We start from the raw sequence: 26,527 nt of genomic DNA, 5'->3' as shown, positions 1-26,527 counted from the left end.
AATAATAATAATATATATATATAGATGTATATAATGTCATACACACAATAGGACTGATATATTAAAACTGTAGAAAAAAAAAAACATGACAGTGTTGTTGCCAATAGCAACCACTCTGGTTTCACCCTTCATTTTGTGGAATAATTAAAGTGACACTAAACTCTGTTTTGTTTTGTTTTCAAATCTCCAAATTCCATTTCTTTCTTTTTTTTTTTTTACTGCTGTGATACAACTTCTTGTTCCCCGACTTCCCTTCCTGAGGGTAGCTATGTTTGTTCTTAATGTCCCACTCTGTGTACTATTAAGTAGTAGATGTGTATTGATTACATTTAGAGAATAATCATTTAGTGTGATTTTAAGAATTTTGGTTGGTCACGATGAACAACGCTTCTAATTAATTCTTATTTTCTTTTTTGCAATCGAATAGCAACATACTATTACTAATCTTTACAGAAATTACACAAATAACACAAACATGAATCGAACTTGGTCAACATATAAGCTAATATTATTATATAATATTTTAGATTGTTGCGGGGCAATAAACATGAGAAGGTAACATTATTAAGAATGAATTAATTTTTTACATGGCTGGTTTGATATTAGATGTGTTTGAGGTGGAATAAAAAAAAAAAAAAAACTGATAACTGATTCTAAAAATGAAATTGCTGATGTAGTGGTCTGGGATTTTGACTGCATGAAAAAAATCTACACAATGAAGTTTTTAAATCTCTATTGAGTGTCTAATATAGGTAAAAGGAACAGGTTATTTGCATTTGTTGATGTCATCACCTGAGTAGACAGGCTTGTCCAGCAGTTACTTGGTTAAAAAAATAAATACCTTTCAGAAGATCCCTTCCTCATAGTTTAAAATAAAGAAGGAAAAAAAGTAATGTTTGTTGATTGTAAAGATTGCATATTACCCTATCCTTCCTGGTGTGAGGTCACTAACATACCAAATAGTCTTATAAATAGCAAGAAGTAACTGTAAATTATACTACTGAAAGGCTGTTGCTCATGGGGCATACAATGGGGTATCAGGCTGCCAGCTTGATGGTGCTGTGGCTGGCACAGACTCTCTTTGGTGTCGTTACTCTGGATTCAGGTATTTGTTCCTCTATGACTGAACATTTATCTCATAGAATTTGGGCATTATGTGCAATGAGATAAAAAATTATTTAAATAAAGACAGCAAGGCAACAGAATTACATTATAAGGTCTAGTCGCTGATGTCTTGTTTTAGCTGTCTGTTATTTTAGCTAATTATAATTTCCTCTTAAAAGTGGTTAATTCACAAACCTAAATATTTCCAGGGTGTTTAATCCCCTTTTCATGAAAAAGCTATTTATATACTGTTTATTATTTTATCATCACTTCAAATAGCTCTTTCCCTGCTCTCCTCATTAGACACCTTATTGAAACTCACAAGCCAATAGTATTTTGCAGTTTATCTAAAGCTCAAACTTTTTTTTTTTCTTTTAATTTTGAATAGAGCAGGAGAATTCTTAAAAATGCTTGTTGGGCTTTTTTCCCCCATGTTCTATTGGGGGGAAATACCCTCTACATTTACCCTGGTGAATATTGGCAATGGAACAGAAAATTAAAATTGATATCCTAAATATATTATATTTTCCAATAGGGCACCCATTCTGGTGACATCTTAAAGTGGTACTTATCCCCAAAAACAAAAATGTATTATATTGCAGCTTAACAATTCTTAGATGAGGTGGCTGTATTTGTTTTTTTCACACTACAGTTTCAGCATTTTGAATGCATGTTTAGACACAATTTTAAAGTGCTTTCAATATGTTCCAATATGTTTTTTTTTTTTGCTCTCTTTTTTTTTGCACCTAAAAAATCTTAGGACAATGGTTTCTTATGTGTGTTCCTGTGTGTTTACACACATTTACATGCATCTACATGCATTTTGATGTGTACTGGATAAAAAAAATGCAGCAGGTTGTAATTTTGTTTAAAGCACCAAAACTGACCACACTAGTGTGAACTAGGGACTTTGGAATACATGCAAATTACTGTATATGCATTCCGGATCCATTTTATAAATGTACTTAAAAGCATTTGGTGTAAGCCAGCCCTTAGGCTTTTTTCCCTTTATTTTTACTTAGTGATCCAGCCAGTAAGTCTGCTATTTTTCAACTTCCTTTACTAGACCAAGCTGTCTTCCAAAAGTGACAGTTAGAGGGTTGAGACAAACCATTTAACAATGACAGGGGTGCTTACAATAATCAGCTTGTATTCATTTATGTAAAACGTTTATCCAAAAAGAATAAAAACGTTGCTGTAACTGCTTTTAAAGTGTTAGCTGGAGTTCAGCATTAACTTGTTAGTGAAGTCTATCCAAATCTGCTAGTGCATCCACAACTACTCTCTCCCAAGAATGACAGTGCTTCTGTCCAAAGGTGTCTCTGTTGTATAGTGGAGACAGACAGGTAGTGTGGTACTGGCTGGATCACCTCCTGACAATAAAGGACAAATGTCTAAAACTAATGCAGCCACCACATTTAAGTATTTATAAGCTGTATTATATCACTTTTTTATATTTTGGGGGTTTAATACCCCTTTAAGGTAATGAAGAGCAATCTGCCTAATGGGCCACAAACAGCAACCTGAGAGGAGTTTTATCCATTCTCTACTCCATACAAAACAAAAAAAAAAAAAAGTGGCTAGAGATGCACCCATGCAAATATATTTATGAATTGAATTGTACACTCAAAATACAAATACAACAAACTGATAAATGTGTGTGCATTAAAGGAGAAGTATAGCCAAAGCTATTTTGGCACACTTCTCCAATGGATCACAGGAGCGCAGTTTGTTCTTCAATCCTGTGACCCGTTTTCAGGTAAAGCCCACTGTCGACTGACATCACAGAGCCAGTCCAGGATCTGAAACGATCCCAACCATATGGTCCTCATCCTCCCAGATGCCTGGAAGGCTCTCTGCAGCCCGAAGACTAAGAGCTGAGCGATCAGTGGTGTTTGATCACTCAGTTCTTGGACTTAGAGCCTGCAGGGGACAGATGCAGCATCAAACCGATTCTGCATCCACCTAGGTGAGTGTATATATATATATATATATATATATATATATATATATTTATCTAAACTTATACTTCTCTTTTAAATGTAGCTATTTCAAGTGGTTGAACTTTCAGTAAATTAGAAAATATTTTTTCAAGCAAATAACCCATGTAATGTAAATGTTGCATGTTTTATGCTTTAGTGAATTGATCCTCAGGCATGATAAACTATCACAAGGAAAGACACAGATGAATTCATTGCTACTGACATGAACAGAACTAGCAATTGTATGAAGCCAGCGCATGCTCTTACTTATATGTATTTATATTAAAAACATAATTAAAAATAGTACACATTTCCTATAAATGTTTATTTAGCTGCTATTGCACTAATTCATTTAACTAAAATCTTAAGGGGCTGTTATGTTTTTAAGCGCTTGTTTTTCCATATTTTTATGCTTTTGATAAATGTAGAAATTTATTGATCAAAGACTGGGGGTCCTTTGGATTTGATTCATCCTCATTCAACCTTTTAGCCCCATGCACATAGGAATATGAATTTATGCTGCATTTTTTTCTGCAAAAACATTGGCAGAAAAAAAGGCCAATGAATATTCTATCCAATAGAATACATTTACATGCATACGCACATATATATGAGTGTATGCACATAAATTATGCTCAGCAGCATCTCTCCAAGTACAGCTTTGGAGTGTTCTTTTTTTTTTTTCTTTTATGCCTGTGAACACTACACAAAAATATGCGCATAAATGTCTGCATTTGCATGGCCATGTTAAATAACATGCAGCTGTGTTCATGAGTTTAAAAAAATAATGCCAGATGCCCCTAGCAGCAGCATTTTTCTACGTGTCTGCCTGAGAGCTTTGCTTTAAACTGAACTCCAGCCTTGCCTTCAGTCTTGCACAGTTGTACAGACCTCTCTCCTGTACTAAAAATGCTTACTCTGATTGACTGACATTGTAAACTTCCTACAGTGTGCATTGGTTCTCCATTTCCTGGCTGGAGAACATCCAGCATCATCAAGCTGTTTCCTCCCCAGCCTTACTGTCCTTGACCTGTCCGTTTCATTTATTGGATTTTAGTTTGGTTCAGCAGGTTTGGTATTACCTGGTATTATCTAACACCGTCTATAAATGCAATCTGTACTGCAATTGAAGTCTGCTTATGAACACCCGTTCCTCCAGACTGATATATCCTCCCAGGCATTCTGGTATATGCATAACTCCTCCCAAGAGACAGCCAACTACTTGCATCAGTAATGAGTACTCTTGAGAAAAGCATGGAGGCATTGTGTTGTGAGGTTTTCATGAATTTATGTACAGCACCCCTTTAGCCCCTCCCACTGGCAATGATCTGCCAGCATTGCATAGAGATGCACAGAGAGTGATATCATCACTGGGTCCAAAAGAGGTATGTAATTAAAACAGCAAGCTTTTATTTAAAACATTTAATCAGCATGTTGATGAGGGGGGTGGATGGAGGAACCAAGTAAGGCAAAATATAAGCAGATTAAACGGGTTGTAAACCCTTGTGTTTTTTCACCTTAATGCATCCTTTGCATTAAGGTGAAAAAACTTCTTCTAGTGACCAGCCCCCTAGCCCCCCCATTTTACTCACCTGAGCCCGTTCGTTCCCTCAGCAGAGACGCGCTCACCTTCTCTCCCCGATGTTCTTGGCTCTTAATTGGATAGATTGATAGCAGCGCAGCCATTGGCTCCCACTGCTGTCAATCGAATCCAATGACGCAGGTGCCGGGGGGCGGGGCCGAGTCCGGCATTCTGTGTCTATGCACACAAATGCTGGACTCAGGAGCGCACCCGCAAGGTAACTCCCAGGGAGAGAGCTTCTCCCAGGGGGTTTACCGATGCAAGGAGGAGCCGTGAGGGCTGTTGGGGGACCCCAGAACACGAGGTTCAGGGTCACTCTGTGCAAAACTAACTGCACAGTGGAGGTAAGTATGCTATGTTTGTTATTAAAAAAAAAATGAAGGTTTACAATCACTTTAAATTTAAACCTAAAGCGGAATTCCAGTTGTTTTGGTGTTTATTAAAGGTCAGAAGCTATAAAAAGTGTAGCTTCTGACTTTTAATAAACACACACTCTGGTTCTCTCCCTCTCCTCTCCCTGGCATTACAAGTGTGGGCACCAGGCTGTGACAGCTTGTGGCTTCACAGCCGGGTGTGCACTGTGCATATGCAAGTCGTGCTGTGTCTCCTCTATGGTCGAGCAATCTTCTGGGACCTGTAACGCATCCCAGAAGATTGCAGTGAGGGAGGGGGAGAGGAGAGCTTCTGCTCTGATTGCCTAGGCAAAATACCTGTCAAAACTAGGCATCCGCTCTCCCCCAAAAAAATTTACATGCCAAATGTGGCATGGGGGGGGGGGAGTGCTTAAAGCGGAACTTTGCTCTTTTGAGGGGAGCGCCGTTTTAAAAGTATATCCAAAATTAAATCCAATGATTCCCCACCGGGAAGATTTATCTTCACATCCTGTTCTGTAGGCACAACAGAAAGTAAGAGATATGTACTCTGATAGTTGTCAGAAGAAAAAGTGTCCCCACCATAGGAGGGAGGAGGGGGTCGACTACACATTTTTACATTGAAGATTTTGATTATTTAGACACTTTAAGGACATTTATTGCTCTATACCTTAATGTGAATTATTGCTTAATATTATTTGCTTTGAATTCAGATTATACATGGTTATATTGTAAATGTAGTGAGCTGTGATATATTACACTTTAACTAAGTGGGGTTTGTTATGCCACCACTGAGTCAAGTGACTGAGATTTATCATTTCACCTTTGTTTATATTAGAGGTTGAAAGTCTTGCATATTTTTTTAGCACCGCAATATTATTTATTAAATTTTTCCCACCATGAGAGTTGTTTTACTAGTGACAACAAACATTTTGGATTATCCTTAAAGTAGAACTTCATCTAAAAGGTGAAGTTCTGCTTGTCTGCCTCCTCCCCCTTCCTCTTTAGGTTTTGGCACTTTATATTTTTTTAGAGGGGAGCAAGTATTTGGTCTTGACAAGTACCCTCTCCCACTTCCGGTTAGAAGTTTGATCCCCTTTTCCTCGCAGCCTTCTTGGACACGTCACACAGGTCTCAGAAAGCTGTGGGACCCCTCTTGCTACCTCTTCTGACTAACCTAAAAAATATCTGTATACTTACCTGTTATAACTTTCATTGACACTTACAGTGGTTACTAGGACATATAGAGAGCTTAAATTCCTTAAATAAGGGGCACGGGTAGCAATAATTACCCAACAGGGGCTCTAGCCTCTTATTCATCTATCCAAAACAAAACAAAGAAAAAAAAACGAAAATCTAAAGTGGTTTTAGATATACTTTAACAACTCTTGGCATAAGACTTCAGCCACAATGGGAGTTAACTAATTCTCTAAGACTTCAATAGACTCCATAAGAAGGCACGGTAATGCGTAATCTTTGTGTTGCACTGCAAACCAGAAAGCAACACCTGGATAATAACCAAATTTTACTCCCCTCATGTTCATATACACATAACTGCAAACTATACAAAAAAATGTTTTAAGCAGTAGCACACATTTATAAAATTATGTACTAGCAAGCCTGTCTAAAACTCTTGTACTCTAGTCTAGACCTTATATTTCCATTAAAAACGTTTGTAATGGCTGAAAATAATTTGTGCCATTCCCATTTCCTAGATGTATTGTACCATGCTGTTAAATGTTTTTGATAAAACATTTTAAAAGAAAGAAAATAAAGCTGTTTCATGGGGATTGTAAAACTAAAACCTTACAGAATGTAGTGATTATAGGAACCACTGGAACTGGTCCCCCCTGAAGAAAAATATGATTTGTTCTGATGAGTATAAAAGGTAATAAAACCCCAGCTCAAGTCAACTCAAATCTGAGGGATATATACATATATAGAATCAAAGCAGTCTAAGTCTAATGTAGTAAAAGTCATTTTAATTGACATAATATCATACAATTACCTACATCAAAGGTAATACTGAAGCTCTTGTACAAGGACAATCAGGGCAGGAGCCAATGGGGGCCAACAGACATGAAACCAGCAGCTAGATGGGGCTGTATGTATCTAACTGGGCCCACATAGAAGGTGCATACAGTCCATATATATATGGTTCCAATTTTCTGGTCAGCAATAGGGATGGGCGAACGGTTCGGTCCGAGCATAAGTTCAGACCAAACTTTGGTTGTTCGGGTTGTTCAGCGAACACCGAACAATATGCGGTGTTCGGGGCAAATTCGAAAGCCGCTAGAACACTGTTAAAGGCTATGAGACACTAACATGAAAAATCAAAAGTGCTCATTTTAAAGGCTTATATGCAAGTTATTGTCATAAAAAGGGTTTGGGGAAGTGGGTCCTGCCCCAGGGGACATGTATCAATGCAAACATTTTTTTTAAAACGGCCGTTTTTTCGAGAGCAGTGATATTTTTAATGCCTAAAGTGAAACAATAAACATGAAATATTCCTTTGAATATTGTGCGTGGGGGGTGTCTATAGTATGCCTTTAAAGTGGCGTATTTTCCCATGTTTACAACAGTACCACAGCAAAATGACATTTCTAAAGGAAAAATTGTCATTTAAAACTGATCGCGGCTGTAATGAATTGTCGTGTCTCGGCAATATAGTTAAAAATCATTGAAAAAAAGGCAATGGGTTCCCCTCCCAGTCCATTACCAGGCCCTTTGGGTCTGGTATGAATATTAAGGGGAACTTATTAATTAATTAAAACAAAAAATGCGTGGGGGTCCCCCCAAAATCCATACCAGGCCCTTCAGGTCTGGTATGGAAATTAAGGGGAACCCTGCGCCAAATAAAAAAAAAATGGTGTAAGGGTTGCCCCCAAAATCCATACCAGACCCTTATCTGAGCACGCATCCTGGCAGGCCGCAGGAAAAGAGGGGGGATGAGGGAGCGCCCCCCTCCTGAACCATACCAGGCCACATGCCCTCAACATGGGGTGTTGATTGGGACAAGGGCCTCATCCCCACAACTCTTGCCCGGTGGTTGTGGGGGTATGCGGGCAGGTGGCTTATCGGAATCTGGAAACCCCCTTTAACAAGGGGACCCCCAGATCCCGCCCCCCTATGTGAATTGGTAATGGGGTACATTGTACCCCTACCATTTCACAAAAATACCACGGAAGCCCCGTGGCGTTGGGGGGTGGGGTCACCCGTTTACACCCTCAGCTATATAACAGCTGTCACCCAGAAGAAGCGTCACTCAGCAGGAGCCTCCCATGGAAGCGGGACTATTGTGACTTTTTTTTTCTTTTTCAGTCCTGGACATTTTAATTTTTTTATTTTTTAATAAAGAACTTGTCCCACGCTGTTTCTTGTCTTTTTTACCTTTTAGGACACTTTTTCTGAAATTCACATGGGGGGCGGGATCTGGGGTTCCCCTTGTTAAAGGGGGCTTCCAGATTCTGATAATCAGGCTGCTCTGTCATCCCCCCTCTTTTCCTGCAGCCTACCAGGTTGCGTGCTCATATAAGGGCCTGGTATGGATTTTGGGGGGGAACCCTACGCCATTGTTTTTTAATTTTGGCACAGGGTTTCCCTTAAAATCCATACCAGACCCTTCAGGTCTGGTATGGATTTTGGGGGACCCCTAGGGCAATTTTTTTTAAACTTGGCGCAGGGTTCCCCTTAATTTTCATATCAAATTTTTTTTTTAATTCTGGTTCGGAGTTCCACATAATATTCATACCAGACCCAAAGGGCCTCGTAATGGACTGGAGGGGAACCTATGCCCTTTTTTTCAATGAGTTTTATCTATATTGCCGAGACCCGACAATACATTACAGCCACGATCAGTTTTAAATGACAATTTTTCCTTTAGAAATTTCATTTTGCTGTGGTACTGTTCTAAACAAGGGAAAACTGCACCACTTTACAGGCATACTATAGACACCCCCCAGGCACAATATTTAAAGGAATATTTCATTTTTATTGTTTCACTTTAAGCATTAAAAAAATCACTGCTCCCGAAAAAACGTCTGTTTTAAAAAAATAAATTTGCATTGATACATGTCCCCTGGGGCAGGACCTGGGTCCCCAAGCACTTTTTATGACAATAACTTGCATATAAGCCTTTAAAATTAGCACTTTTGATTTTTCATGTTCATGTCCCATAGACTTTAACGGTGTTCGTGTGTTCTTCCGAATTTTTTGTCTGTACGGATGTTCTGGTGCGAACCGAACCGCAGGGGGTGTTCAGTTCATCCTTAGTCAGTAAGGCTACAGGAGTGTTGGACAACAAGGCAATGCATTTTGGTACCCCTTCCCCCCTATCTTGGGCTGATTCATCAGAGAAGGAAAAGTTGAAAACCTCTGTGAGGTTTTTATTTTCATATGTGTCTCAGCTGGGGAGAACCCCCTTCCTTCATAGTCACCATGACAGGAAGTGAGTAAAATCTCCCCAACAGGGCCATTATAAAAAAAATGGACACCCCTTTCCATGCCAACCAAAACAATTGTATTGATTGGAGTTGGTCTGAAAGGTAACCTTGGTTTGAAGCTGTCTTTGGCCAACTTCATTCACGTTTTGGTTGTTTATGTCAATGCTATGAAATGAAGAGGGATGCTAAGATCTCTGATACCAGATTATTCTAAAGAAGAAGCAGTGATCAGAGTAGGCTTTCAAACCTGTGCCATCAGTCAGGAGGGGTGTAGGATATGCCAATAAAATAACAGGATACAGATCTGGTACATAGGCAAGTAAGCTTCTGGGGTGGGGATGTGAGTGTATGCCAGGTGAAAAGTGGTGGGGGTTGTATTAGAAAAGTTGGTACAGCTGTCCATTAAAGGAAACATGTACTGATAAAGGATAGAGGTTTCCATTCTTAAATATGTGTTGCCTTGCTGTCACATAGATGAATAGTACAATAATCCAATAGTGCAGCACTACCTACTATGAACTAGTACGGGTAATAAGTATCTACAAAATGCATGTATGTCAAAGGTGCATTAAAGCGGGGGTCCACCTATCTATCGTTTTTTTTTTTTTGGAGTTCATTCACAAACTTTTCTTCTCATGATTATCTACTCACATGTTCTGTGTAATAAGTCCGCCTATGTGTCCGATTTTGTTGTAAAGAATAACTTATAAAATTCACTGAAGGCGGTTTCTGTCTTCACTGTGGGCATTTGAAGCCCACAAGCATGTATTTCCTGGATGCAGTGAATGCTGTGCTCCCAGCATTCAACGAGATGTTGTGATGACGCTGTTGCACAATGCATGCTGGGAAGCCTGAGACTAGCTCCCAGGGGACTGTGGGAGGTCTGGGAGAGGCTAGAAACACGCCTATTCCCATGGGAGGAAAACCAGGAAGTGCTAAGAAGATTAGAAAAAAAAAGGTAATTACGGCAATTTAAATTTTTTTACACAGCATGTCAGCATCTAGGCAAGGAAGAGAATGCATAGAGATAATGTTCAAAATTTGGGTGGAACCCCGCTTTAAAAATCCTCTTCAAACACTACATGTGCTAATGTTAATATCCAAATTTAAAAAAAAAAACAGTACATATCTACAATACATATATGATGACCAATAAATACTATATTCATAAAGTGCTGTAACAACAACCAACAATATGCATATAATAAAATTCAAAAGTAATCAAGGCCTATTCCTAGTGAATGCAATTGTGTTCTTCTCTTCAAAATTCACATTGTGTAGTGCACAAATATTTACCCAGTAATACACCAATCTGCTCACCTTCGTGATATTGAGTGATATAAAGTCAAAACAGCTTCTTTCCCCTGTAATGCCGCGTACACACGGTCGGACTTTTCGTCTACAAAAGTCCAACGGACGCTGACGGACTAAAGCTGGCTGGTAATCCGATCGTGTGTGGGCTTCTCCGGACTTTCAACGGACTTTTTCAGCCTCAAATCCGACGGACTTTAGATTTGAAACATGCTTCAAATCTTTCCGACGGACTCGAGTCCGGTCGAAAAATCCGCTCGTCTGTATGCTAGTCTGACGGACAAAAACCCACGCTAGGGCAGCTATTGGCTACTGGCTATCAACTTCCTTATTTTAGTCCGGTGTACGTCATCACGTAAGAATTCGACGGACTTTTGTGTGATCGTGTGTAGGCAAGTCTGTTCGTTAGAAAGTCCGCCGCAAGTCCGTCGAAAGTCCGTCGAAAGTCTGTCGGACAGGCTGTCGGACTTTTGTAGCTGAAAAGTCCGACCGTGTGTACGCCCCATAAGAGTTAATGATATGGTCCTGTCACCCCATTAATCATCCAAATAGAAACCATAGCTCAGCTTGCATCAATATATATATTTATATCACAACATGGAAAAGAGAAGTCTTATGGTGCTCAATGAATTCTTTAATTAAAGTGGTTGTTATCCCAAAGTTCGCAATTCACACTACCCTCTCTGTTTAATCATGTAACCCCCTGTGTCTGTGCCCTATAAAAAAATGCAGCTATATACCAGATTTCAGAGCGCCGATTGGCGCTCACATGACCGGCTGGCTCTCTCCTCTCTCGGCCTGGCAGCTGCAGGGGATAGAACCAAGATTCCCCCACTGATGTCAGTCAGGAGGGGAGGAGGAGAGAGCCGGCCGGTCACGTGAGCCCCAATTAGTGCTCTGAAATCAGATATATATATATAGCTGCATTTTTTTTTAATAAGGAACAGACACAGGGGCGCATTACATGATTAAACAGAGAGGATAATGTGAATTGTGGACTGTAATTTTAGCAGCAGGAGGGGAGGGGGTGGGTACGGACATGGCGCTGACAGGCATTTCCGTTTTTATCAATGAACTTTTATGTGTATTGTCGGAACGGCAATTCATTAATAGCCGCGAGTAGTTTTAAATGACTTTTTTTCTTTTGAAATGTCATTTTGCTGTCAGACTGTCTACCCCAAAGCACCCTCCCAATGCTGAGGGCATGTGGCCTGGTACGGTTCAGGAAGGGGGGCGCTCTCTCACCCCCCCCTTTTCCTGTGGCCTGCCAGGTTGCGTGCTCGGATAAGGGTCTGGTATGGATTTTTGGGGGGACCCCACGCCATTTTTTTTTTTATTTTGGCACGGGGTTCCCCTTAAAATCCATACCAGACCTAAAAGGTCTGGTATAGATTTTGAGGGGGACCCCACGCCATTTTTTTTTATTTTGGCCGGGGTTCCCCTTAATATCCATACCAGACCTGAAGGGCCTGGTATGGAATTTGGGGGGACCCCCACGCATTTTTTTTTAAATTTTGGTTTGGGGTTCCCCTTAATGTTCATACCAGACCAAAAGGGCCTGGTAATGGACTGTGGAGGAATCCCGGGCCGTTTTAATCAATGAACTTTCATGTGTATTGTCGGGACCGACAATTCATTAATAGCCAGTGTCTTGCCGAGAAAGTTCCCCCCCCGGTGGATAAGGACCCCCCTGTAGTGCGCATGCGCTGCGCTTGCACAGTACAAACGACTACGGAGCCGCCTCCGAAGTTGAACAGCTGATCATCAGCTCTACACGGTGCCTGCGCACTACATTCTGCCTTGAGTCCAGGTTCAAGCCCCACCATCCAAGTGGACATAGAGTTAGACTCAAAATATGCCGAACGAAGCGAGGCCGTGCCTGAAGCGTGGCGAGCGAAGCGAGCCCACGAGGGGCCCTGTTACAGGCGCCCTGTACAGCTGACTCACAGGTGTTCAGCTTCAGCCATTTTCGGCGGCTCGTACTGCGCAAGCGCTGCGCAGTACAGGGGGGTCCTTATCCGCCGGGGGGGACTTTCTCGGCAGAACACTGGCACTAGCACTTTTAAATGACTTTTTTCTTCCTTTAGAAATGTAATTTTGCTGTCAGACTGTTCTAAACACGGGAAAAATGCACCACTTTACAGGCATACTATAGACACCCCCCAGGTACGAAATTTAAAGGAATATTACACCTTTATTGTTTCACTTTAAGCATTATTAAAATCACTGCTCCCGAAAAAACAGCCATTTTTAAAACTTTTTTGGCATTGATACATGTCCCCTGGGGCAGGACCCGGGTCCCCAAACACTTTTTATGACAATAACTTGCACATTAACCTTTAAAATTAGCACTTTTGATTATTCATGTTCATGTCCCATAGACTTTAACGGTGTTCGCATGTTCTGCTGCGAACTGAACAGGGAGGATGTTCGGCCCATCCCTAGTTATCATTGAGAATCATGGAGTACAACTTGTCAAGCAACTCGGAGGTCCAAAGTCGACCAACTGTGAAACAAGTCATATATTTTAATAGAAAGGAGCTCTCATTTATACTTGCATTTACATCAGCAGAACAAATGCAGGAAGTGATGTGTACACATGGGCCAGAAGCAAATGTGTGGGGATGCCAAACAAATCAATGAACCCCACCCACACCAAATCTAATTACCACATCCACCCCCACATTGATTAAGCACAAGCACATATCATACCCTTATCCGGAAAATGGGCAGCACCTCCTCTTTGCTAAAGAGGGACCTCACCATGTCCACCTAGATGGAGATCGTGACCAGCACAGGAACTTGTGGGTGATTACAATGCCTTATTTCTGGGTCAGAATGTGAAACCACACTCTTTTGATCGCTGCTGCGAATATTTGATCACAACCACTATTAGAATTTTATTATTTTTGTTGATTTGCAGATATGCAAATTTGTATTTCTACTTATGATAATTAAAGGCGTTCAATAAGAAATGGTGTCCCTGGGTTAGCAGCAGGTGAATGACAAAAACAAAAGGCCCAGTTTGAGCCCTGGTTCACACTGACAGAGGGAGGAAATAGTTCAGCTGAAATCACACACTTTCATTCCCGCATGTCAGTCCTGACTGCAGGGGGAATTTCAGAGACATCTGTGCAGGTTTCTGCACTGATATCAATACAAATTGCACCCCAAAGTCACACCAATTAAAACTGTGCAATTGCCACCGATTTGACATGTCAAATCACACCAATGTGAACTAAAGCTGACACAAACACTGCCTATCCACCAGCTGAATTCATTACCTGCAATTCTCCACAGCTGTTAATGATAAAGGCGGAATCTTTATATATAACTTGCAGGTGTGCAGAAGCCTAGGTTTACATTGGAGCGATTTGTCATGCGATTTGAGAGATCAAATCGCATGACTATTGGCAGCAATGGCACTGTTCCAATCGATGCAACACCAATTTTGTGGCACCGCACCAATTTGCTAAAGTAGTGTCTGCACTACTTTTGCCGATTTCAGGTGCGACTACAATAGTCATTTGTGTATGAAGCCACACAGATGTCTATCAAGTCGCACCTGAAATCACGCTGACCTTGCTACTTTGAAATTGTGCTACTTCAAGTGAAGTAGCCCGATTTCAAAGTAGCATCAATGTGAACCAGGGCAAAGAGATTCGTTTTTTGGTGCACAAATACATATTGAAATAAAATATAAGATATTGCACTTTCCCAAAACCACCACCCACATAAACTGAAGAGAAAGAAATGTAGAAGAAAAAAACACCACAACAAAGCTCAATAATGTACTTTTATTTTACCAGCAGAAAAAAAAAATTACATTCATTCACTAGCTTCAAAAAAAATTGGACAGGATATATGGTGCTACATTTAGCAATGGGATTTTAAGGGCCCTGCTCATAGGAGCTTACAATCTAAAATTTGACACAATTTTAATTTCAGTGTATAATGGGCAACACATCACATTTTTATCTGCAAGATTATAGAAACATACTTAACAGTCATTCTTACAAAGCATTCCAACATATTACAAAAGACTTATTCAAAACACTCACCACCAGCCCACAATCCACACATGCATACATTGGTGACCATGTTCTGCTGGAAGCTGCATTTCGGTGTACACGATTAAACAACGAGATCAAAAAGAGTAGGTCAGCAGATGCTTCCAAACGATGTTTGCATGATCTGACAGGAACAATACATACACAACATTGACAGCATGGCCACATAAACCCACTTTTGATTGAAAAAATGCACAAGAATTTCATCAAATCTCCTTAGTTGGGCATTTGTCAATATGCACAATATCATTCCTTCTCCCCCCACAAATCACAGCAAAAAACTTTACCTTCTCAGGCCAAAGGAACCCCCCTACTGCAGGCCTTTATATAAGAGAGGTTGTATTGTTAGCACACTGACACACCCAATAGAAGTACACGACCACCAGTATCTTTCAATCTGTCTCTTCATGTATGTCTAAAGTGATTGCACCTGATGAGCAGGAACACATAATACTATTCGCAACTGTGTTAGCCTTTTGCTATGTGCATCAAATCTCCAACTACAGGACAAAGATTAAAGTCCATTTGCATCCACATAAACAAAGCAACAGTTTTCTAAGCGTATGTACATGTGCAGTGTAAACCCTAAAATTTGAAATGTCCAAGTCCCTGGGCATGATTAGTGCTAATAAACATTAACATCAGTCCCTGGCTGCAATGAGCTTCCAATATAAAGTCCAAAATTAACTTTCTTACATTAGAACCTATTTTGACAGGAGACAAATAGAATGCCAGCATGTCTTAGGATTGTGGTGAGAAACCCACAGAGGGAGAACATATAAACTTCAACACAAGTATTAGCATGTTGGGGAATTGAACCAACATCCCAGGTGCTTCTAGACAGAACTGCTACCCATTTAGCCACCAGGCAGCCTCACCCATGTTTTCTGCATCTCTGTGGTGTGAACCAGCTGTAAGTCCATAGCCATGCTCAGTGTCACAAGCAATATACAATATATTGGCCTAAGTATTGGGACGCCTGCCTTTAAACGCACATGAACTATAATGGCATCCCAGTATTAGCATTGGGTTCAAAACTCCTTTGGCCCACCCTTTACAGCTATAACAGCTTCAACTCTTCTTGTCCACAAGGTTTACGAGTGTGTCTATGGGAATGTTTCACCATTCTTCCAAGTGCATTTGTGAGGTCAGGCACTAATGTTGGACAAGAAGGCCTGACCTACAGTCTCCTCTCTAATTCATCCCCAAGGTGTTCTGTTGTGTTGAGGTCAGGACTCTGTCCAGGCCAGTCAAGTTCCTCCACCCCAAAATCACTCATCCATGTCTTTATGGACCTTGCTTTGTGCACTGGTTCAAATGATTTGGTGGAGGGGGGATTATGATGTGGGGTTGTTTTTCAGGGGTTGGGCTTGGCCTCTTAGTTCCAGTTAAGGGAACCCTTAAGGCGTCAGCATACCAAGACATTTTGGACAATTTCATGCTCCCAACTTTGTGGGAACAGTTTGGGGAAAGCCCCTTCCTGTTCCAACATGACTGCACACCAGTGCACAAAGCAAGGTCCATAAAGACATGGATGAGCAAGTTTGGGGTGGAGAAACTTGACTGGTCTGCACAGAGTCCTGGCCTTAACCCAATAGTATACCCTTTGGCTGAATTTGAGTAGAGACTGCGAGCCAGGCCTTCTCATCCAACATCAGTGCCTGGCCTCACAAATGCACTTCTGGAAGAATGATCAAACATTCCCATAGGCACACTAAACCTTGTGGACAACCTTGCCAGAAGCTGTTCTAGCTGCAAAGGGTGGGCCAAATCAAATTTTAACCCTACGGATTAAGACTGGGCTGCCATTAAAGTTCATGTGTGTGTAAAGGCAGGCGTTCCAATACTTTTGGCTATATAGTGTATCTGGAAAAGACTTACAATGGTGGTGGAACCCTCCTACACATAAATACTACATTTAGACATAGTTATAGCACCTGGGAGATGAGACAACTTCTCTACATGAAGCAACATGGATGGGATTTGAACCACAGCCCCTCAGGGATACTAAGCAGAAGTTCTAACCTCTAAGCCACAGAGCTGCCACATGTGAGAACCTCCTGCACATAAAAACACATAAATGCTGCATTTCTATGGACATACAGGTGATGGAATTACATTACTCAAGAGTTATTCTTCTTGATTTATTCTGTGATATTTGGTGTTTTTTTCTGGGTGAGAGTAGAATATTACCCTCAAATTTTTGGGAATTACATTTTGATTTCTGATATTGGTACACATATCACATTTTTTGGGCTCAAATTATGAATATTTGGAAAAAATAAAAAGCACAGAAAATTGTGATTCATTTTAAATTTGCATCAGCAATGGTATTGTTTGTGGATTGTAAAGACACCTGTGTCATTTTGGGTAAAGATGGTTGTGAGATGGAAAGTAAGAAGTGAATGTGAGAGAAAAATATATTTTATCAAAACATTCCATATTCTAGCATTCTTAAAATCAAAATATTTTAAGTAGAAGCAACAATGTTGCAAAGGAAAATTTATTTCACAGAAAGATACATTTCATCTTAACATTAAAAGGTTGCTTTGTGAAAGTTAGAATTGTTCCATTAGAATCAATGGCTAATACTTGATTTGGACTAAAATAGAGCAGATTTTCACTTCAAAAAAATGCTCTCTAATTAGCTCTCATTTTGGTATTTACTATAGTGCCGGCTAAAAAAGACACTTGAGTTAAAATGAGAGTTATTTTCAGGTCTGAGCATGCTCAGTTGTGTTGGTACCTAGTTGTCCAAAACGGGGTTTTTTCACTTCTCAGACTTTTAAAGATATTTCAGTGTAGAAATCACTTTTTCACACAGTTTAAAAGCAGATTATCTTTAAATTATATACCGCATATTTCAGTACCATTTAGGCAATTATATCATGCTCTAAACATTATTTCCATGTGCAATTCTCCAGGTTTTAGCAGAGTAAGGGTTTGGGCGCTATTTGGTTTCAGGGAACTATAGTAAATTCGATTTTGGGAGTATTTTCTCACCAGCACTATAGTGAATACCGTTTTAGCGCTAATTAGCGCTAATTACCGCAAATTAGCACTAATTAGCGATATTTCACAGCAATTAGCGCTAATTAGCACTGCAGCTCTATAGTAAATGACCCTCTTTATGTCTAACTCAGCTTCGAGCCTAATGATTTTAATTATTTGGAACAGAATTTTATAAGGGATGTTTAAGTGTAATCAATGATGACCACATATACTGTCTCCTAACAGGTCGAACCCGTAACCATGGTCACTATGTCTGCAGTACTTGGGGGAACTATCACTTCAAGACATTTGATGGTGATTATTATGAATTTCCTGGCAACTGCACCTACAACTTTGCTTCACACTGTGGGGGTTCCTATAGCGATTTCTCGGTTCATATCCACCGATCAAATAACAGTGATCACCCAGTCATAGACAAGATCCTCATCACTATCAAAGATGTCAACATTGAACTGAGAAAAAGCATAGCAGTGGTAGATGGAATAATGTAAGTCACTCCAATGTATTTCATTATGTTTTTGTTGAATGTATAAAAACATATTTTTTCCTCTGTTCTGTAGGGGAATTAAATTGGGTGTAGTGCAAGATGGGCGTCAGTCACTTTTAAAAAAAGAACAAAGAGGGTTTTCTTTCTCTTAATAGGAACAGGGGAGAGAGGGGTAGGGCACTGGACACCCTTAGGCAAATGTAATAGCAAATAGGCAGACTCCCCAGACAAAAATAGAACTAGGCAGACAGCAATACAGAAAAAGGGGCTTTAAGCTAAATGCAGCAATTTGTCTCCTATAGCAACAACTTCACTCACAGTATCCCACTGTAGAACCTCAAGCTTAGCTTCCAGGTACCTGTTGGACTTCTCAAGATTCACTCACAGCTACCCACTGTATTCTTCAAGCTTCACCCACACTACCCACTGGGTTCTTCGGACTTACAGCTATCCACTGGATCCCTCAAGCTTTACTCACAGCTACCGGCTGTACTTCTCTTTAAGCTCTACTTACAGCTACCTGCTGTATTCCTTCAAGCTTTACTCACAGCTAACCTGCTGTACTCCGTGGATAAGTTCTTTCCTGAAGCTTTCCCAGCTACTTCACAGTCCCCGGCCAATGAAGAATCTCCTCTGGTACTCCTTCAGAACTCCATCCAGAGAAGTATGGGATTTGTGTTTATTTAAAAATAATACTTATCTAGATGGATGCAGCTTTGGCCCAATGGTGCATCTGTCCCCGCCATCTCTAACACTGAGCAATCAATCACCGCTGAATGCTCGGGTTCTCAGAGCTCCCTGAGCAGAGAGCCGGTCTGCTCTGCCCCCCCCACACACACACTCACTGGACTGGAGTGCTGGGCTGTGGAGGGGGTGAGATGGCCGGCTCAGGCTCTCAGTGGATCGCTGAGAGGCTGAGCTGGGTGCCAGTCCAGGCATGTGGGTGGATCCCAACTATATAGTCATGATCTTTCCCGAGCATGGAGCGGCTCTGCAACGTCGGCCAACAGTGGGCTTCAGCCTGCTGTTTGCTGAAAACGGGTCACAGGAGTGTAGAATGATCTGCACTCCTGTGAACCACAGGAAAAGTACAGCCAAATGAACTTTGGCTGGACTTCTCCTTTAATGTTCTCTGTGTATAGTGGTCTTTCTTTTCACAGCCAGTCTGTGGACCAAATAGGATATCTAAGGACTGAGTAGTTAAAGTAATGATACTGCTCAGTAAACAATTAAACATTTAGCTCCTAGCAAATAGCAGAATGCATACAGTACATGAAATACTTATCATATGTAAACTGAGTCGCCTGCTAAAGTACCTTTAATTAATAGTTAATCTAGCCTCATTTTTCAGACACCCCTTATACACTGTATAGTCAGAAGAGGTGACAACCCTATTTCATGGTAAAGTAATGCAGGTTTCGGTGTCTCCTCTCTGTCTCCATTCTCCATATTGCTAGTGAACCAGCTTCACCAGACTGCTGATTCATTGCCCAATGAGCAGGCAAGTGACAGTAAAAACTGTCAAGATTAGAAGATAAATATTGTATCCAATATCAAATATTTCACATGCTGCTCCAGGTGAGAGCAATTCCATGCTCCTTGATCACATCTAGGATGCTGGCTCTGCTGGTCTCTACCAAATCAATTGTACCAGCAACAGGAATAGCACACACCAAGGTGCAAAGTGATACTGTCCCTTTATTATAATACTGTAGTGTAGCACCCAGATGTTTAGGCAGGGTTGCTCTTAAATTTATCTGCCAAGTGATAGTTGCCTTGGTCAGTTGATAGGAGGTCAATTGATTTCACCCTAATTCTGGAATTGCTGCACTTTTCTCTTATGTCACTAGATGGCCTGTTATCTGGTGGCATTAGATAAGACAAGGGCATTGCAAAGACAGATTAGGAATGAATGGGGTGTCTCAGCCAATGGGCACGGATTTTCCTGGGTCCCTTGGCCTGCTGGGAGAGCCTATTTATTTGGGTGAGGTTAGGTGATTGGGGTTCTGTGCCACCTGGACAGCTGTCTGGGTGGAAGTGTGTTGTTTTGTTCTGGGCTGCTAGGCCAGAGACCTGGGGCCTATCCCGGGGACATCTGGCTGCTAGGCTATCTGAGGGCCTATCCAGAAGCAAGAGAGCAGCGTAGGGTTGGGATTGCGGCTTGCGGTCCAACCAGAAGTAATGGTTCTGCCGGCCAGAGAACCTGTCGTGGTTGGGGGTAGAGGGGAAGCTGCTGCCTCTAAGGGACCATCCACCTTGTTACCAGAGACCACTGTGAGTAGCTGAAGCAAGTACCTGAGCAGTATTCTCACCAACTGGGGACCGTGAAGAATTGGAAAGCTTCAGCAGAGGTTAAGCCAGGGACCCAGCCAGTGGAGGTGACGCTTGCAGAGCATTATTGTGTGGAAAGCCAGGGACCGAGTAGGCCAGTGGGGTGAAGCTTGAAGAGTGTCTGTGAGTGCCAAGCTAGGGACTCAGCAGGGACGTGGGGGTGACGCTTGAGGAAGACACTTAGTGAGAAGATTGGAAGAGCTCAGGAGATCCAGTGGCAGTGGATCAGCGGGTCTACGTGATAGACTGTGAGCTCAGTTGAGTGAAGATCTAAAAAGGAGATTGTTTTTGTTAGAAACTATTCAAGATTGTTGCCATAGGATACATGGTGTCTACACATGCAGACGTGGTGTCCAGCTGGGTGCCTTTCCCTGCATGGCTGTCTACCTATAGAAGTCTCAGAGTCTGCTAATTAACATTGCAACTACTAAAGGGTGTCCTGGCCCTAACCCTCTCTCCCACAGGAAATATTGTAAGGTTTTTCCTGACTAAGCATCATGGTGGACATTGGCAAGTGAACAGTATTGCACACCTGTCAAGTTAACAGCTTCCTGTGTATTTAGTTGTTTAGCAGGAGTTCAGTTATTATGCCATTAAATAGATGGTATTAATGCATGTTCTAAATGTTTTTTTTAAAGAAAACTTATGATTATATAATTTTTTTGTTCTAACCATTGTATCTTACAGTGCTATAACACCATACTACAGAGATGGGATTGTCATTATGAAAAGTTTTGCATACTTTAAAGTATATACCAAGACGGGTTTTACTCTCATGTGGAATAAAGCAGATGCTGTCATGGTGAGGAATCTTGTATCACCAACCCAAAATCTCTTCCTGATTTCTCTAACAGAATATAGGGAAAGACACCACTGCAAAGCATCCAGTCTTTCTTTTTATTTCATCTTTTAGCTAGTAGTAGGTAGTAAAATTCAACTGAACTTGCTCCGTAATGTTGAAAATGTTTTGCCACTCAATCATGCTACTTTAGTTCTGAGTGTCAGGAACATACCTCAACATTTATGTTTACAGGGAATCATAGTCACCCTATTCTAATCACCATAGCATCATGAAATGTGTCAAGGCAGATGCTGATTGAATAAGAACATGATGATAGATGTGTTTGTACAAAACTCTTTTCTAATTCCCATAATACAGCAACCATCGTGCTGTGATCTGAGATATGTGATATGAAATACACAGCTGAAAGAGTAAATTGTCAGATCTCTGGGGTAGGGATGTGAAAATGGCTCGCATAACTTTCACTTCTCCCACAAAGTTCTTGGACAACCATCATCTGCTTTAACAACATTGCATAACAACATTGAATTTAGGTGACTGGGTTGCCCCCATGGCTGTAAATACTTGGGTACGTTTATCGCACCAATTTAAACTGGGAAGCCAGGTGGATGAGTAATAAAACGTCATCAACATTACTATATTATGACTTGGATAAATGAAAATCTTCATGGACATACATAGAAACATAGAAAAGGGACAGCAGAAAAAGACTGAGTAGTCCATCGAGTCTGCCCATTTTTTGTTTATTTGCTTTTTATTTATTTTTATTTTTTTTCATTAACCTTGTTGTCTGATTATATATTTATGTTTATCCCAAGCATGTTTGAAGCCGTTTACTGTTGACTGTCTCACTACCTCTTTTGGTAGTTTATTCCAATCATCAACCACCCTTTCAGTAAAATAATACTTTCTAAGATTCGTTTTGAACTTTCCTCCAGTTAGTTTGACGTCATGTCCCCGTTTCAAATTTGGTTTCAGATTTGGTTTCAGATTGAAAAGACCGCCTTCCTGAACCTTATACACCCCCTTGATGTATTTAAAGGTTTCAATCATGTCTCCCCTTTCTCTTCTTTCTTCCAGACTGTACATATTAAGTTCCTGAAGTTGCTCTCAATATGTTTTATCCCCCAGACCTTTCACCATTTTTGTTAACTGTCTCTAAACTCGTTCTATCTTATCAATATCTTTTTGTAAGTGAGGTCTCCAGATTTGGACACATATCTTTCACCTTTACTGTATTATAAAATACTATATTTGAATAACATTGTCTGCCTTGCTGATTTAGTCGTCTACTTAAAGCACTAAGCAAGGTTGGGTACTAACTCCAAGCAAACCATCAGACCTGAGTCTTTTTCAGGTTTCAATTGCAAGAACAATAAAACATGATTTTGTGTTAGGCATCATTTCCCATAAATTATTGCGTTTTGCCTTTTTTTATATCTAGAAGTACAGTCAATAATATAAGGCAGTAATCCACAGCTACTCGATTTAACCAAGTAGTCAGACCATTGTACAGATGGTTTCTGGATGGTTGCTTTAGGTTATTATTCAAGTGCTGGAACGTAACGATAACTAAGATTCTTCCTCTTCTGTACAGGTGGAGCTGGATCCCATTTACAATAACTATACCTGCGGATTGTGCGGTGATTATAATGGCATAAATGAATTATCTGTGGAAGGTGAGTGATCTGTAAATATGGCAGGTTATTGCGGCATCAATTTAGAATCTAATATTAATTTCAGAATGTATTTACCATAGTGAATAGCATATTGATATGTTCCAGCTAGGAATACAGAATCAGTATATTCTTGTTCATTTTTTAGCTTATTGTAATTAAATTAATCAGTCCACTAATTTTTTAGCTTATTGTAATTAAATTAATCAGTCTACAGACTACTGATTGGTAGTTTTGTTGTAGCACTTGCTGAAGTTTTATATAAAATACAAGTCTTCCATGTTCTGCAGTGCTTTTACATAGTGACAAAATGCTAAGAGGAGAGCTGTACATTAACCAAAAGTGACCAGACTGACCTTATTTGTCTTCTCACTCTTCTAGTCTTCTAGTTGATCATTGACTAGATGCTATGAGCTAAATGCTAGGCAGAGAGCCTTCACCCTGGGATATTTGCTTTCAAAATCTGCCCTTAAAGTGTATCGCTAGTCTCTGTCAAGTTTCTATTGCAGTGGGTGTAAAAGAGAAGAGGAATCCAACATTTTTTGAGTTGTCCCAAGAACAAGTGCTGAGGGGAAAGCATCCAATGGGGACACCTGTTACCGGGGACAACTGTCCAATGGTGGCCACACAGGCTTTGATTATTATATCACATCAATGTGTGATTCAATCAAAACTATTCAAATTGCAAACATTGAATAGCGATAACTTTCCCTTAGATTGACTTAAACGTAATTTCAATTGGATTCGATCAAACTGAGTCAATCATCCGGGGTGGAATATTATCAATCGATAGGACTGCGATACTTTGTTCATGCAATCATTTTTTTACTTTCAATAGTTTGTATTGAAGTTTCAGCGAGGACATTGTAACAAAGGTACAGGTAAAATGGTTTCTTTACATTAGGTGTAAAAATATATGTTATGACACAATGCTTTAAGAAAACAATGAGGTCTTATGTACTCTCAATGGAACTTCTATGACATCTGCTAGCTCTTAAAGGAGGAGAGGACTCCTCACTCCCGACACCCCTCAAGGGATCTAGCTGTGTCAGGAAGCCAGGGGTAGCTTCTCTTGGACATAGATTGCTAGATGATCGTTAAAGGTTTGACGGGCAACCGACGTAGGATAGACTAGGAAAGACCAAATCAGTTATAGAGGGTAGAAGTGTGGATGGTCATCCTTAAGACAACTCGTAATGCCTAGCCAAACCTGAAATAGATAGCTTGCAAAAGACTTGTCATGACATATAGCTGTGAGTGCATCTACTTTCATAGTGGGCTATATATGCCTCCCCATCGCAGTTTGGGAGAGGGGCAAAATTGTGTCCCAATGGTATAGTCCTGTGACTGTACCTATAGGATATCAGGGAAAAGCAGTTAGAGATAAAGGAAAAAGATAGAAGAGAGATTTGGGGGATGAGAGAAAGAGAAGAAAGAGAGAAACAAAAAAAAGAAAGAAGTACTTTATGACGGTGTGATACTCGCTTATCTACACGGATCCAGGTTGAGGAGAGGTGGTAGGTGTCAGAGATATGTATCTGGTCCAGGGTTCCCAGATGGCATCATGTTTGTCAACCGTGTCCAAGAAGATGCTAGCTGTTTTCTCCTGGGCCATAATCCATGAGATTTTCTTTTTGACCAGGAGAAAGTAAACAGTAGGTTGTTTCCAGGCTTGAGCAATTGTCAGCTTGGTCCCAAGGAGAATAAACATAATAAGGCGTTGGGCCAATTTCTGTGCCCCAGGGTTAGAAAAGTTTAGGAGAGCAAATTGAGGAGTCTTTTTTGAATGGGTATGCCCGTAATTTTCCTGATAGTGTGAAAGACTCTATTCCACAGGCCCCTGATCTTGGGGCTATTCCACCATATGTGTAGCATCGATCCAATGTGCCCACAATTTTGAAAACCCAAAGGAGAAGCACTTGGGTAGATTTTGGCAATTTTTAAAGGGACCATATACCATCTCATTAGGACTTTTAAATTAGCTTTGATTAGTGCTATGTTCAGAATGCCCATGGAAGTTGAAGCCAAAGCTCTGTGCCACTCCGCAAGGCACCAGTGATGTCCCAGGTCTTTCTCCCATTCTCTCATAAGGAGAGATTTGGTCTCAGCCCTAGCAAGTGATCGGTATATCATCGTTATCCACCCCCCCCCCCGCTCCATGGCTTGACCACACCACATTTCTTAAGCCGTGATGTAGAGTGGGTTGGGTTTAGAGGAAAATAAGACATTTGGTGGAATCTAAACCTTTCTGATCTTGGCATTTCAAACTTACTAACGCAGTGGGCCAGAGTGAGAGGTCCCACAGGGTTGACAAAATGTCTTATCCTATAGAACCCCTTGTCTAACCACCAATGGAAGGCTTTGATGTTCATATAGGGGGGAACAGAGGGTTTCAAAAAATGTGAGATAGTGGGCACCAGTAGGAGATCAGGTGTGGGTTATTTTTGAGGGAATCCCATAGTACTAAGGAGTGGGATAATGTGGGGGTCATGATAGCAGGTCTAGATTTGGCAGGGCACCAGAGAACATAGTCCAAAGTATAGTGGGGTATTGCTTGCCTTTCCATGTGTACCCAGTCAGGGTGTACTATTTTGGAATAAATAGTGGAGAGTTGGGATAACTGGGCCGCTTGATGATACCAGAGAAGGTTTTGGTAGGCCCACTCCTCCCTGATCTCTAGTTCTAAAAAGGGTCCCCTTGGCAACTCTATGCCCCTTTACTCCCCCATATAAAGTTTATAATTTTGGAATTAAATTTCCTAAGTTGATCCCTAGGAATTGGGATAGGTAGCAATCTAAATAGATAGAGGATGCGCGGTAGTAGAGTCATTTTTACAGAATTGACCCTGCCTAGCCAGGAAAGACCCAGTTTATCCCAATGTGAAAGATCATCTTCCAATTTTGGAAAGGTTGGGGGGGAAATTGGCGGCATAAAGTTTGTCTATCGAGACTGTTAGGTTAATCCCTAGATAGGGAATTGCTGTCTCGTTCCATTCAAACCGGAAGTCATCATTAAGCTGTGCAACCAGATGGGCCGGTAAGTTAACGTTTAGTGCCAGGGATTTCGAGTAGTTAACCTTGCATCCAGAGACTTTGCCAAAGTCATCAAGCACTCTGCAAATATTTAGTAATGAAGTTAGTGGCGAAGTGATAAAGAGTAAGATATCATCTGCGAAAAGAGCGCATTGGTGGGTTTGTGGCCCACATCTCACCCCATGTATATCAGGGTTGTCTCTAATGGTGATGGCTAAGGTCTCAAGGACGATGGCAAAAATCAGTGGGGACAAGGGGCATCCCTGCCTTGTACCATTGAGAATTGGGAAGGGTTCTGAGTAAAATCCCTGCAGTTTAACTTTCG

The 26,527-nt window shown here is 40.8% G+C and overlaps 1 protein-coding gene across 1 annotated transcript in view; it reads left to right on the top strand.

The window, feature by feature from the left end:
- Positions 1-1,002: 1,002 nt before the first annotated feature.
- LOC141112210 (mucin-2-like) overlaps positions 1,003-26,527 on the top strand; it is a 245,720-nt gene continuing 220,195 nt past the window's right edge. The window contains exons 1-4 of the mRNA XM_073604810.1: positions 1,003-1,105; positions 18,100-18,361; positions 21,380-21,494; positions 23,092-23,173. Of these exons, the coding sequence (XP_073460911.1) occupies positions 1,018-1,105; positions 18,100-18,361; positions 21,380-21,494; positions 23,092-23,173 (547 nt within the window). The 5' untranslated portion in view covers positions 1,003-1,017. The remainder of the gene's footprint in view (positions 1,106-18,099; positions 18,362-21,379; positions 21,495-23,091; positions 23,174-26,527) is intronic.

The sequence above is a fragment of the Aquarana catesbeiana genome, linkage group LG11 (genome assembly GCF_042186555.1).
Source record: "Aquarana catesbeiana isolate 2022-GZ linkage group LG11, ASM4218655v1, whole genome shotgun sequence".
Taxonomy (NCBI): Eukaryota; Metazoa; Chordata; class Amphibia; order Anura; family Ranidae; genus Aquarana; species Aquarana catesbeiana.
Note: the sequence above shows the minus strand (reverse complement) of the source record. Positions and strands in the feature narration are given on the sequence as shown.